This window comes from Corythoichthys intestinalis, chromosome 6, assembly GCF_030265065.1.
Source record: "Corythoichthys intestinalis isolate RoL2023-P3 chromosome 6, ASM3026506v1, whole genome shotgun sequence".
Lineage (NCBI taxonomy): Eukaryota > Metazoa > Chordata > Actinopteri > Syngnathiformes > Syngnathidae > Corythoichthys > Corythoichthys intestinalis.
Window position 1 is genome coordinate 24,467,775 of NC_080400.1, and position 13,986 is coordinate 24,481,760.

The window sequence follows — 13,986 nt, forward strand, 5'->3', positions numbered from 1 at the left end:
TTTTTTCAAACATAAGCTTTGAAAAAGGACAACACCTACTGAGCAAGAACCAAGGATTGAAAATGCGGACCATGAAACACTAGAGACCACCGTCAAAATGGTGAGCGGAGTTTCAATTTGTCCCACTAAAGATGCTAATTGTACAACAGAGCCACATCTGGTGTCTTGCCAATGTAGTTACGCCCGTCAAAAATTGTATCTCCTAGCCGCGGGAGCACACACACACATTAGTTATGAGTTATGTCAACTTAAACAATTAATTGTAGCCAGGAAAGAACCAGTTTTATATTTTGGACATTGACGTTTTTTGAACTCGACAAACTCCATGCACGACTTGAATTACAGTGATAACAGTCATAGGTCATCCTATGAGTAAAACAGTGAAACATTGCCTTTTTTTTATGTTCAGTATGTACGTTACGTTATACAACCGAAAAAAAAGTTTTAAATTTTTTTTTTAATGTATGGGCCATGTTTTAAAACCTTGTAGATAACTATATCACCAAAACACGGAAATCAAACAAATCAGTGCAGCGCAGTGGCTCCGGCCAGGGGATTTTTCGATGGGGATAACTACATTTGCACGACACCGGTAGGCGTACCAAATTTAATAGATGACGATCTTGGTGAATACAGTAGCTGTCCTAAGCAGTCTGATTTAGAATTCCCCTCAAGAATTATGGGAAACAAAAAATGCTCATTTTCAACCTATTATAATAAATATTCTTGTAAGTTCATTTTATTGTTGACACTGAGTTTTGGGGTCATCAACATGTTGGGGCCCCCCCCGCCCCAAAAGTCAAACTCCGCCTATGCTACTCAGATATATTTATTATTTGAACTCCATTTACTTCTCACACTGACGAACAAAGAAGTCTTACAGTTAACTTGTCACTGTAATCGTGCTGCTGAAAGCAGTGGTGTATCATCAGCTTTAAGTTTGCCAACAGGCTGGTGGTAGGTTGACGTGTGTTAAAAAAAAATCTGGGAGAGCTGCCAGATTGGCTCACTTTGCAGTGCTCAGGCCCAGCTGGATATTAACTGTCACAGGATGAGCTGGTGAGGTTGTCAGAATGGGGAAAACTTGCAGAACAAAACCACATCCACACTGTCAAATCCCATATATGAGTCTAGAAATAGATTTCTGCGACCTACCTTTCCCGTGGAAGTAGTCTCTGTAGTACCTTGCACCCAGATCGACATGCTCTATGCTGTACTCTTTAAGTCTTTCCAGTCTTGTGACCTGCTGTTCAATAGGCATCTCCAGAACGGAAACACTGGCGTTACTTCTCCTCAACCAACCCCTCACTGCATCTCCTCCTTCTCCTTGGTCGGCCGATGAGCTGAGGAAGCTGATGTTACGTTCCCCGTGTCCCCCAGTCTCATTGATAAAGTGAGGGCAGCTGAGAAGCAGCGGGCTGGAACTATGGGATCCGGGAGGAATATCTGTAGGGTCCATGGGCGTAGAGGGTGTGGTTGTGCTATGGTCAGGGCCAAGAGTTAAATCCTCTATGCTGGCGTATACGGGTTCATTCCCACTAAGAGGCAAAGATTTGGACGTGGACAAAGACACGGAGGCCGCGGATGCCCCCGTGGCAGTGTTCCTCCTCTGGGTCACGTATCCCCGCTGAGCTGCGGCCTCGTGGAGATCAAACAGGATACTCTGTGCATCATAGTGGACAAAGCTCTTTGGGCACACCCATGCTTTGTATGGGACATCAGATTCACTTGTCTCCCCTTTGCCCCCGTCCTGTTCAATTCGACTGGCGCCTCGGAGTTTCCGGAACAATGACGAAGTCCCCAGCGATGATTCTGTGCCACCGCTTTTTTTCCTTACACGCTCGCATCCATCTTTCCTTCGTTCATCTCCGCTCAGTGTGGAACCGGGCGAAGGAGCGCCGGTATGTTGAGAATCCGTTGTACGTAGCAGCTCTTTGAGCCGCGAGGGCGCCGAACTACGCTGGTCTGGTCTCTCCTGGTGGAACTGGGAGAGCATGTCGAAAAAGCTTTGCTCAGGGATCCCCTGGATGTCGATGGAGGAGGTGCTGCCGTACTCTCTGAACAAGGTCCCAATTGCTCCTGCGCCACGTACTTCCACCTTGCAATGGAAAAGAGGAATGAGTGGATTTTTTCCAGATTTATATCCGTTCGAAATTTTTTTTTTTCCCCTTTTCCACTTTAACAAACAACATTTTGGTCTTTGAGAGAAATTTAAGTCTCAAGTTTTATTGTCATTGATACCAGAAAGACAAAAAAAAAGGCTACTTCGCGCTTCAAACATCGCGTCCTCAGTCCATCGCGGATTTTTTTTCAGTTAGAAAAAAAAAAACACAAATAAATGCAGGATTTTATAGAGATGCCCCATCCGTTCAGCAACCTCTCACTCTCCCTACTGAAGCTTTTCTTTCTCACCAGGCAGCTGCAGCTTGTTAAAGTTAACGATGAGTGACAAGGAAGCTGCTTTGAACTTGCCAAAGAAGCTTGAGAGTACTACCTTTCTAAGGCACAGATTCGTTTAACTTGTGAAACACTGGCTGTAGTGTGCTCTGGCAACTCATTGTGTTGTTTTGTGTGCCGTTCGAAGCAGCATGAATTGATTTGAGAGGACTCACTCAATTAAGCATTTAATAAAGAATTATACTTTGGGGGGAAAAGGGAAAAAACATTTCATACGAATCTCTTTCCAATTCAGATTTTTTTTGTAAATAAGCTACACCTATACTTCACAGAATTCGATTATCGCAGGGGGTGTCCCCATTAACCGCGAAAATCGAGGGATCATTGTAATGGGTTCTGTCCATTTGTATTGTCTTACACACACACACACACACACACACACACACACACACACACACACACACACACACACACACACACACACACACACACACACACATATATATATGTATATATTAGGGCTGCAGCTATCGAAGATTTTAGTAATCGAGTAATCGATTGAAAATTCTATCGATTAATCGAGTAATCGGATAAAATTATTTTTTAAAAATTAGGTGAAGAGCAATTGTAAATATACATGAGAAAATAAGACATTTCATATATATATATATATATATATATATATATATATATATATATATATATATATATATATATACATAAATATATATATACATACCTAAAAATGCCGTTACGCTTGATAACACACATCACTTAAAAGTTAGGATTTTTCCCCACGTGTTTCAATTGAATTTCTATTTGTGTCAAGCCATTTTTAAATTCTAGTTAAGTTTTAAGTTAGTCTAAACTGTAAGTCCTGATAGGATTTTGAGTTTTTGCAGTGTTCAAAATAAATGTATGATACAGGCTGTATTGGAGCACATTAGGGACCAGTGCTACTTGGTGTTTTATCCAGCAATGACTACTGAGCTAAAATTGATAGTTAGCATTATTGAGTTTTTATTTTACACCCTCATCACTCCACAACGCTATGTTATGTTAAAACCTGTATGTAAGACACGTTAGCCACGCATCGACAGTGGTCATAATTAATAGAAACTTAGCCCTCCGCAGGGCTAACGTTACGTGAGCTAGAGACAGTAACGTTAATCTTATTAATTAGCGCTTAGCGCTCTTTATTAGCGCTTAGCGCTGTACTGCTTTAAGATGGCGGCTGTTTACTAACGCTGCCCAGACGCGGCCGAGGCTGTCATTTCGCATCTAGTTCAACATACATGTGATCTCTATGAGACTCATCAGACGCTACCTGCTATCAACGTAGGATCGTGCGGGCTAGTATTTAGCAACGTCGGCGTCGTTTGTAGCGGCTGTCGGCTGATGTAAGTTTTTTTTTCTTCTTCTTTTGCTTCTTCCTCTACGCACGTGACATCAGCGCGTTGTCCCGCATTAAAAGCAGTCCGAGCAAAATGTGATGCTTAGAGCTGTCAAAATAAACGATTACTCGAGGTGAATAAAATTACTCGGATCAGTTTTTAAACTCGAGTTACTCGAGTTGCTCGAGTATTCGTTTCAGCTCTGATATATATACATATTAGGGCTGTCAAAATTATCGCGTTAACGGGCGTTAATTAATTTTTTAAATTAATCATGTTAAAATATTTGACGCAATTAACGCATGCACTGAATGAGCCGCTCTCGCATTGCCTCAAACAGATTTCAATGAGGCCATTTATGGCCATTAAGAGTGAAGAGAATAGCACCGGCCGCTTGGGGGCAGCGCAGCGCCGTTCCATACTAATGTTATTCCTTCTAATAGTGGGAGAATTAGTAGTTGTGAGACGTTTATGCTGTTGCTTTGTGCTCCACACATATGTTGGTAAGTTTGCGTTCTTTTAGTGGCAATTATGTGTCTCTTGTTGTATTTTGGGTAAGATATGCTCAGAGATATATCTGTTATAAAGGCGAGTGGACACAGGCGTTCTTTGGGCTGCGCCGTTTATTGGCATACGCTTCTGCAACTCCTTCACAACAAACAGAAGTATCATTTAGTGAAAGCACAACAAAAATAATATTGCTATCTCTCAAAAAAAATAATGTTCACAAAAAGAAAAGTACTTCAGTCTGTAGTAATGAGGCCCTATTCTGACACAGCTAAACAACAATGCAAAGTGAACTGGCATTACTCAGAGTTTGGTCACTCAATTCTTATTATTGTTATTTTTATTCTTCTTATTATTATATTAACTCTACTTTTGATTGAAAATTGTACAAATTTTATTAAAACGAAAATATGAAGAGGGGTTTTAATATAAAATTACTATAACTTGTAACTATAACATTTATCTTTTATGAACTACAAGTCTTACTATCCATGGATCTCTTAAACTGAAAGAATGTTAATAATGCCATTTGTGGATTTATTGTTATAATAAACAAATACAGCACTTATGTACAGTATGTTGTATGTATATATCTGTCTTGAGTCTTATCTTTCCATTCCAACAATAATTTACAGAAAAATATGGCATACTTTAGAGATGGTTTGAATTGCGATTAATTACGATGAATTACGATTAATTATTAAGCTGTAATTAACTCGGTTAAAAATTTTAATCGTTTGACACCCCTAATACACACCCACACACACACACACACACACCCACACACACACACACACACACACACACACCCACACCCACACACACACACACACACACATATATACACTGGGAAAACCCATTGGCAGTGTATCAAATACTTGTTCTCCCCACTGTATATGTATATGTATATATATATTATATATTAGGGCTGTCAAACAATTAAAATTTTTAATCGAGTTAATTACAGCTTAAAAATTAATTAATCGTAATTAATCGCAATTAATCGCAATTCAAACCATCTATAAAATATGCCATATTTTTCTGTAAATTATATGTATATTCTGTAAAATAAATTGTTGGAATGGAAAGATAAGACACAAGATGGATATATACCTGTACATTCAACATACGGTACATAAGGACTGTAGTGGGCATTTCACTCTACTGTCATTTAAATCTGTCAATGCTGTCCTCACTCCGAAGCGTCTACTTTTTCCAAAGCTAGACAGCTAGTGAACGACGCCTTAATAATCAGATTTCTTCCTTTTTCATCTGATTTATTAATAAAATGGCCTCAAACCATTGTCCTCTTTAGACCGTAGTGAAACTACAAAAAAAAAAGTACACAAGCATTGCATTAGCAACAACGTTAGCTTAGCACGCTATACAGGTTCACTAAACATAAACAAAAAGCATCTCATACAAAAAAATATAACATTTTGCTTACTAACATAATATGTACATTCTTTACAACAACCATACTTACGGACAAATCTTGTCCAAGGATCATATAAGCACAACATTACAACGTAGGCGTCAGCCCGAGACGTCATGCAGCCATATTGAACTGGCAAGAAAGCAATAAACCATGTTGCAAAGCGACCACAAGAGTTCGCTGTTAGACAGCACAAAAAAAACCTTGCTGTAAAACTTACCAAAAGGCAGAATACTGTCTGACATGTAGAGCCTAGTTCGGGCCTAAAAAATCCAGCCCGACCCGACACGGCCCGCTGGTATTGAGGCTCGACCCGGCCCGACCCTGATCACTTAACTAGATTTGCAGGCCCGAGCCCGAAAAACCCGATTTTTTTTTTTTTTTTGAGTGACGCGGAAAAAACGCAGCAGCAGCAATTTATTTTCATTTCTTCGAGTTGGCAGAAAAAAAACGCAAGTTTTCTTAATGTTTAAATAATCTACATATTTTTTTGAGAATTATCAAAGCATTCACACAACGAAATAACGCTGGGAAAGTTTGTTAAACATATTTCTGAGTGTGTGGGATATTGTTCTCACATGGACGCGCCTCTCTGACAAGGAAATGAAAATGAGGGCGGCGCCTCGGCCGTGCGCAAACGGTACAGCGGGAGGACAAGAATAAAGAGCGGCCGGCGCCTCGCCGTTCGTGCACACGCACAAGCAAAAGCGCAATACAGAGAGCCTGCTCTCCATTTTTTTTTTTTTTTTTTGAGTGACGCGGAAAAAAACGCAGCAGCAGCAATTTATTTTCATTTCTTCGAGTTGGCAGAAAAAAACGCAAGTTTTCTTAATGTTTAAATAATCTACATATTTTTTTGAGAATTATCAAAGCATTCACACAACGAAATAACGCTGGGAAAGTTTGTTAAACATATTTCTGAGTGTGTGGGATATTGTTCTCACATGGACGCGCCTCTCTGTCAAGGAGAGGGAACAGGAGAGGGCGGCGCCTCGGCCGTGCGCAAACGGTACAGCGGGAGGACAAGAATAAAAAGCGGCCGGCGCCACGGCGTTCGTGCACACGCACAAGCAGAAGCGCAATACAGAGAGCCTGCTCTCCATTTTTTTTTTTTTTTTTAAAAATAATTTATTAGTCCGGCATGGCGGCCCGACCCGAACTGACCCGAATGTGAATGCTTAAAATGTGGGCCCGACCCGACCCGAATGTCGGGTCGGGTCGGGTTCGGGTTCGGGCACAAAATCTAACCTCTACTGACATGGGACAGTGCAGGACATGTGCGTTAATTGCGTCAAATATTTTAACGTGATTAATTAAAAAAATTAATTACCGCGCGTTAACGCGATAATTTTGACAGCCCTATATATATATATATATATATATATATTTTTTTTTAATATATATATATGTATATATATATATACACACACACACACACACACACAGTGGGGCAAATAAGTATTTAGTTCTCCCACTTGAAAATATTAGAGAGGCCTGTAATTGTCAACATGGGTAAACCTCAACCATGAGAGACAGAATGTGGAAAAAAAAAAACAGAAAATCCCTTTTGTTTGATTTTTTAATAATTTATTTGCAAATCATGGTGGAAAATAAGTATTTGGTCAATACCAAAAGTTCATCTCAATATTTTGTTATGTACCCTTTGTTGGCAATAACGGAGGCCAAACGTTTTCTGTAACTCTTCACAAGCTTTTCACACACTGTTGCTGGTATTTTGGCCCATTCCTCCATGCAGATCTTCTTTAGAGCAGTGATGTTTTGGGGCTGTCGTTGGGCAACACAGACTTTCAACTCCCTCCTCACCCCGTGGCAGTTACATTTACAGAAAGTTACAGAAAACGTTAGGCCTCCGTTATTGCCAACAAAGGGTACATAACAAAATATTGAGATGAACTTTTGGTATTGACCAAATACTTATTTTCCACCATGATTTGCAAACAAATTCTTTAAAAATCAAACAATGTGTATATATATATATATATATATATATATATATTTTTTTTTTTTTTTTTTTAAGTATTTTTAAAATATTTTTTTCAAAAAGTGTGGTATCAGCACAGCACCGGAATCGGGATTTTCATTTTTGCCCTAAAGACAAGACATGAGGCTGATGAAAGGCAATTACACAGAATTGAAAGGGATGAAAGAGGCTCTTTTATATTGGCTTTTTTTTTTATTTTTATTTTTTTATACCGGCTCTGCCAATTCCTCTCATAATTTGTAAATGTCCACACTTTTTCTCATTTAATGTTCACTTGACATCATATTTTGTTTTGAGGTGTAAATCAGTGTTTCTTTACAAAAGCTTCATGATATATTCTACCCTTGCACTGTGGTGCGGGGTTTTATTGAGCAGTGAATATTGGTGCTATTGGACCTTGCCTTTTTTTTTTCTACATTGATACAACTGCAAGAAGCTTTGCTCTACTATCATTCAATTTAGCAGAGACGTAGCTGTAAAATGATGTTAAGTGAAGCGAGAAGGTTAAATGGAAAAAGAATTGAACCAATCTTTCTGTATTTGTGTAACTCACCAAAGGATGAACTAAGGACTATAAACTACAGTTACTTAATCGTTCAAAGGACACTCATTTACCCCATTGGCTGTTATTGACGTTGCCAAACATCCAATCAATTTTGATCGTCAGAGGCCGGCATCAAACGTCGTCATTTACATGTTACATTTAGCATTTTGTTACAACTGTGGTCCATGTTGAGGTGATCTAGAATTACAGAGGACCTTCGCAACCACAAAAATCTGCTAATAATTGATATTCTGAATAAAAAAAGTTTGGAATATTTAAAAAGAATCTTGGATAAATAATTGTGAATATGTAATTCCATGGGCCCTGAATCGCAAATTTGCGGGGGTCCAGTGTAAACCTATCAATGTCAAAAGATAAGTCTTACCTCGTTCTCATCCTGTTCACTAAGCGTCACCTCGCTGTTTGAGCGCTGTCTCAGCGGGGGAAAGACGCGCAGGCTCAAAGGTGAACTTCGCTCAGCACCTCGGAATTCCACATCTTTAGACCACCGCCGAGGCAACCGTGCCACTCCACCTCGTATCAACCCGACGTCCGACGACATCGCCGACGACGACACTGACGCAGAGCAGTCATCGCCGTTGTGACTGCTGCTTATTTGGCCATTTTCAAGCAGCGACTCTCTGGACTGGGCCCGTCGTGGGGGCCAATCGGCAATCCTGGCGCGGACTCCCATTTTGGGCACAGAGACGCGTGGCTGCAGGGCCGGGTCTGCGTGGACCAGGTGGCCATTGGGGGTGTGCCGTAACGGCGTGTGCTGAGGCAGCACACCTTGTCCTCCCCCGTCCAGAAGGTCTGAGGAGGTGCAAGTGACCCCTCTGTCTCTGTAGTTGTTCATGGTGCCCCAAGGGAGCTCAGGGCAAGATGAAGGCTGAGTGGGCAGGGGGCTGGCATCCCATGTCAGGTGAGATGCAAGAAACAGAGATGACTGGCTTTGTTACAGCCTCCGGCGTCCAAAAACATCACTGTTGCTCCACGGGGCTTTCTTCACTGAGCCATGATGGACCAGCCCTTTAACTCCTTAGTCTATTTTAAGTCCAATACAGATCTGAGGAAAGAACAACAAGCAGAACTTAAGCATTCAGAATTTGAATTCACTCAGTTCAACACGACATAGCTTTTGTGACCTAAATTCTTTTTAGAAGAAATTGTAAAAGAAGCAAGTCATAACAGTTAAACAATGTGAAATAGCGAACCATATAGACAGGATAATAAGGTGCAGTGATATGATGGAGGATTTCTTCTGTCGCGGCTAATCTCCTGGAAGCTGACAAGGGATGTTATTATCACTCGCACTGTGCACTCACACAAAAACGCTCGCATACCCGATGAGCACGTTCATCCACATCTCCACATGTACCGCTCGGCTGATACCAAGAGCCACATTTTCAAAAAGAGCACTGGCATGAAGCCGTGACTAAGCATCTGTATGTGAAAATCTGAAGGTGTTAAGACCGAGGCAAGAGAAGTGCGTGTCCTGGTGTTTATTGGTTTAGTGGCGGGCTACTTCTAGACTTGCGTGTCCTCAGCAGAGTTCATCGTTAACTATGTCGTAATACAAGTTTGAGTAAAAGCAATTCTGTGTCCATTAATGCAAAATACTTTTCAAATACAGAGGACAAAAAAAACTTAACTGTTTCCTTCCAGTCATTTAACAGCAAACTGAAGCTCTCTCAAACAGCGTATGCTCCACTGACGTCGACTTCATGAGTGACTCGCTCATTCCATTTTGCTTTCTTTTATCAGGAAGATAAAAGAGGTTAGTTGTACTCTTTGATGAACAAAGCTTTTATTGCGTTGACAGTGAAGTCATTTCTGGTCCCATGACAGCTTTACTAACAAAACACATACACTGAACAGAAAACATTCACAGCTGAAAGATTTTGCCTATGGTAAAGCAAAGGCAACAGGCTCCCACTATGATCACGCTTTCTGCTCATCCAGAGAGCTGTCCTGTGATCCTGTATCAGGCTCAATCCCAGATTACCCTGACGCAGCTGCGGGCGCTGCAGAATGGCTTCATTATGTGTTTTCGAGAGTGAGACGGAGGGGCGATGGGGGCAAGCATGGTCTGATCTTTACCAATGACCTCTGTCACGGGAGTATGAGGCAGACAGCTCATGAGAGAGGGTGCACCTGACTGTCTGTTATTTTCACATGCTCAATTTAGCCATATGCTATGAACATTTCTGTATAAACTCTGTGAGGATGTACTCTGGAATGTCGTGATTCTGTCTATTGTCTTGCATGTGCTCTTAAACATTTACCTTTGTTACTGTGGTTGACCCTTATTTTGGATTGACAAGTGAATATTTAAGTTATTCACAGTAGGGATGGGAATTTCGACTAGTTTCTCTGCCGACTAGTCTCAGATTTCATTTGCGACTAGTCTATAAGCAAGACAACTTGCAATTTAATACCAGTGTTGGGCACGTTACTTTAAAAAAGTAATTAGTTACATTACTCACTACTTCTTCCAAAAAGTAACTGAGTTAGTAACTGAATTACTCTATAGTAAAAGTAAAAGTAACAATTTCCGTTACTTTAAAAAGAACTTGTTGTATGTCAAAGAATTTGAAATTTTCTGAGCAGTATTCGAGTCAGTGGAATAGAGAAGAACAGACAGGTAGTTAACTTGTTAGGTGCTTCACAAATTTGAATTGCTTACCACAAATGTCGACAAAAGCTTTGCCCCGGGACATAAATAACACATTACATGCAGGTTCTTTCCTTTGATTTCGACAAACTTGAAATAGTTTTTCTTCTGAATGCTCTGCCATCCCGACCCTGTGCGTCTGTTTTGCGTGTGTGTTTGCCGCACGCGCTGTTCCGGTTTGCTTGTGAAATCACCGGCTCTGATTGGCTTACAAAACACATGACTCTAACCCTCAGCCAATCACAATCACTTCCATCGCATCTCTCGAGGGGATGCATTCAGGTAGGCTCGTTTCTCGACAATTCACGTCACCTTCAAAGCGTCTGCCGTCCTCAAGATGGAAGCAAAATTATTGCTGGCTGACAGTGGGAGATGGGAACGAGGCTAGCATCAGGTGTAGCAAACACAGAAACGTTACCAAACTTTGGAAAGCATTGTCTAATTGAATGAGCAGGGACAAACAGCTTTGAGTCAGAAGTACGTGCGCTATTCTCGAACCTGAACGCACCCCAAATCTTGGATGACAAATCAACAGAGCAGAGAGTCGACTCGACACGGCTGGTAGTTTCTTCAATTTATTCAGAGTAAGTAACGCACCGCTTTTGACCGTCAGTAACGGTAACGGCGTTGTAACAGCGGAAAAAGTAATTAGTTAGATTACCCCATTACTGAAAAAATAACGCCGTTACGTAACAGCGTTATCTATGACGGCGTTACTCCCAACACTGTTTAATACACATATTGAATAAAAAGTTTGAAATGCAGAAGTTTTGTTAATTTACGAGCTATTTTAGCACAAACATTCAGGACATGTTGTTTATTTAAAATTTATTGATGTAACAAAAACTGACTGATTAAAGGGAAACAATTGAAAAAGACAGAGGGAGGGGGGATATTTCTCTCCCTGGAAGCCCACCTGTTTACACTAGAGCTGAAACGAATACTCGAGCAACTCGAGTAACTAGAGTTTAAAAACTGATCCGAGTAATTTTATTCACCTCGAGTCACCATTTAATTTTGACGGCTGTAAGCATCACGTTTTGCCTGGACTACTTTTAATGCAGGACAACGCGCTGATGTCACGTGCGTAGAGGAAGAAGCAATTAAAAAAAAAAAAAAAAAACTTACTGTAACCGCAGCCGACGTTGCTAAAATCTAGCCCGCATGATGTTACGTCGGTAGCAGGTAGTGTCTGATGCCTCTCATAGGGATCACATGTATGTTGAACTCGATGCGAAATGATAGAGTCAGCGGCGTTAGTAAACAGCCGCCATCTTAAAGCAGTAGACTTCTAAGCGCTAATAAATAAGATTAACGTTACTGTCACTCGCTCACATAACGTTAGTCCTGCGGAGGGCTAGGATTCTATTAATTATGACCATTGTCGATGCGTGGCTAACGTGTCTTACACACAGGCGTTCTTTAATCTGTGAAAACAGCGCAGTAGAGTGATGAGGGTGTAAAATAAAAACTTAATAATGCTAACTGTCAATTTTAGCTCAGTAGTCATTGGTGGATAAAACACCAAGTAGCACTGGTCCCCAATGTGCTCCAATACAGCAGGTATCATACATTTATTTTGAACTCTGCAAAAACTCAAAATCCTATCAGGACTTACAGTTTAGACTAACTTAAAACTTAACTACAACTTAAAAATAGCTTGACACAAATAGAAATTCAATTGAAACACGTGGGAAAAACACCTAACTTTTAAGTAATGTCTGTTATCAAGCGTAATGGCATTTTTAGGTAAGAAATATATATACATATACAGTGCCTTGCAAAAGTATTCGGCCCCCTTGAACCTTGCAACCTTTCGCCACATTTCAGGCTTCAAACATAAAGATATAAAATTTTAATTTTTTGTCAAGAATCAACAACAAGTGGGACACATTCGTGAAGTGGAACAATATTTATTGGATAATTTAAACTTTTTTAACGAATAAAAAACTGAAAAGTGGGGCGTGCAATATTATTCGGCCCCCTTGCGTTAATACTTTGTAGCGCCACCCTTTGCTCCAATTACAGTTGCAAGTCGCTTGGGGTATGTTTCTATCAGTTTTGCACATCGAGAGACTGACATTCTTGCCCATTCTTCCTTGCAAAACAGCTCGAGCTCAGTGAGGTTGGATGGAGAGTGTTTGTGAACAGCAGTCTTCAGCTCTTTCCACAGATTCTCGATTGGATTCAGGTCTGGACTTTGACTTGGCCATTCTAACACCTGGATACGTTTATTTTTGAACCATTCCATTGTAGATTTGGCTTTATGTTTTGGATCATTGTCCTGTTGGAAGATAAATCTCCGTCCCAGTCTCAGGTCTTGTGCAGATACCAACAGGTTTTCTTCCAGAATGTTCCTGTATTTGGCTGCATCCATCTTCCCGTCAATTTTAACCACCTTCTCTGTCCCTGCTGAAGAAAAGCAGGCCCAAACCATGATGCTGCCACCACCATGTTTGACAGTGGGGATGGTGTGTTCAGGGTGATGAGCTGTGTTGCTTTTACGCCAAACATATCATTTTGCATTGTGGCCAAAAAGTTCAATTTGGGTTTCATCTGACCAGAGCACCTTCTTCCACATGTTTAGTGTGTCTCCCAGGTGGCTTGTGGCAAACTTTAAACGAGACTTTTTATGGATATCTTTGAGAAATGGCTTTCTTCTTGCCACTCTTCCATAAAGGCCAGATTTGTGCAGTGTACGACTGATTGTTGTCCTATGGACAGACTCTCCCACCTCAGCTGTAGATCTCTGCAGTTCAACCAGAGTGATCATGGGCCTCTTGGCTGCATCTGTGATCAGTTTTCTCCTTGTTTGAGAAGAAAGTTTGGAAGGACGGCCGGGTCTTGGTAGATTTGCAGTGGTCTGATGCTCCTTCCATTTCAATATGATGGCTTGCACAGTGCTCCTTGAGATGTTTAAAGCTTGGGAAATCTTTTTGTATCCAAATCCGGCTTTAAACTTCTCCACAACAGTATCTCGGACCTGCCTGGTGTGTTCCTTGGTTTTCATAATGCTCTCTGCACTTTAAACAG

General features: G+C 40.8%; 1 protein-coding gene across 1 annotated transcript in view; it reads right to left on the minus strand.

Annotated features, from left to right (window-relative positions):
- sipa1l3 (signal-induced proliferation-associated 1 like 3) overlaps positions 1–13,986 on the minus strand; it is a 125,767-nt gene that overhangs the window by 45,823 nt on the left and 65,958 nt on the right. Inside the window, exons 2-3 of the mRNA XM_057838535.1 lie at positions 8,665–9,345; positions 1,156–2,098 (exon numbers count right to left, since the gene is read on the minus strand). Of these exons, the coding sequence (XP_057694518.1) occupies positions 1,156–2,098; positions 8,665–9,135 (1,414 nt within the window). The 5' untranslated portion in view covers positions 9,136–9,345. The remainder of the gene's footprint in view (positions 1–1,155; positions 2,099–8,664; positions 9,346–13,986) is intronic.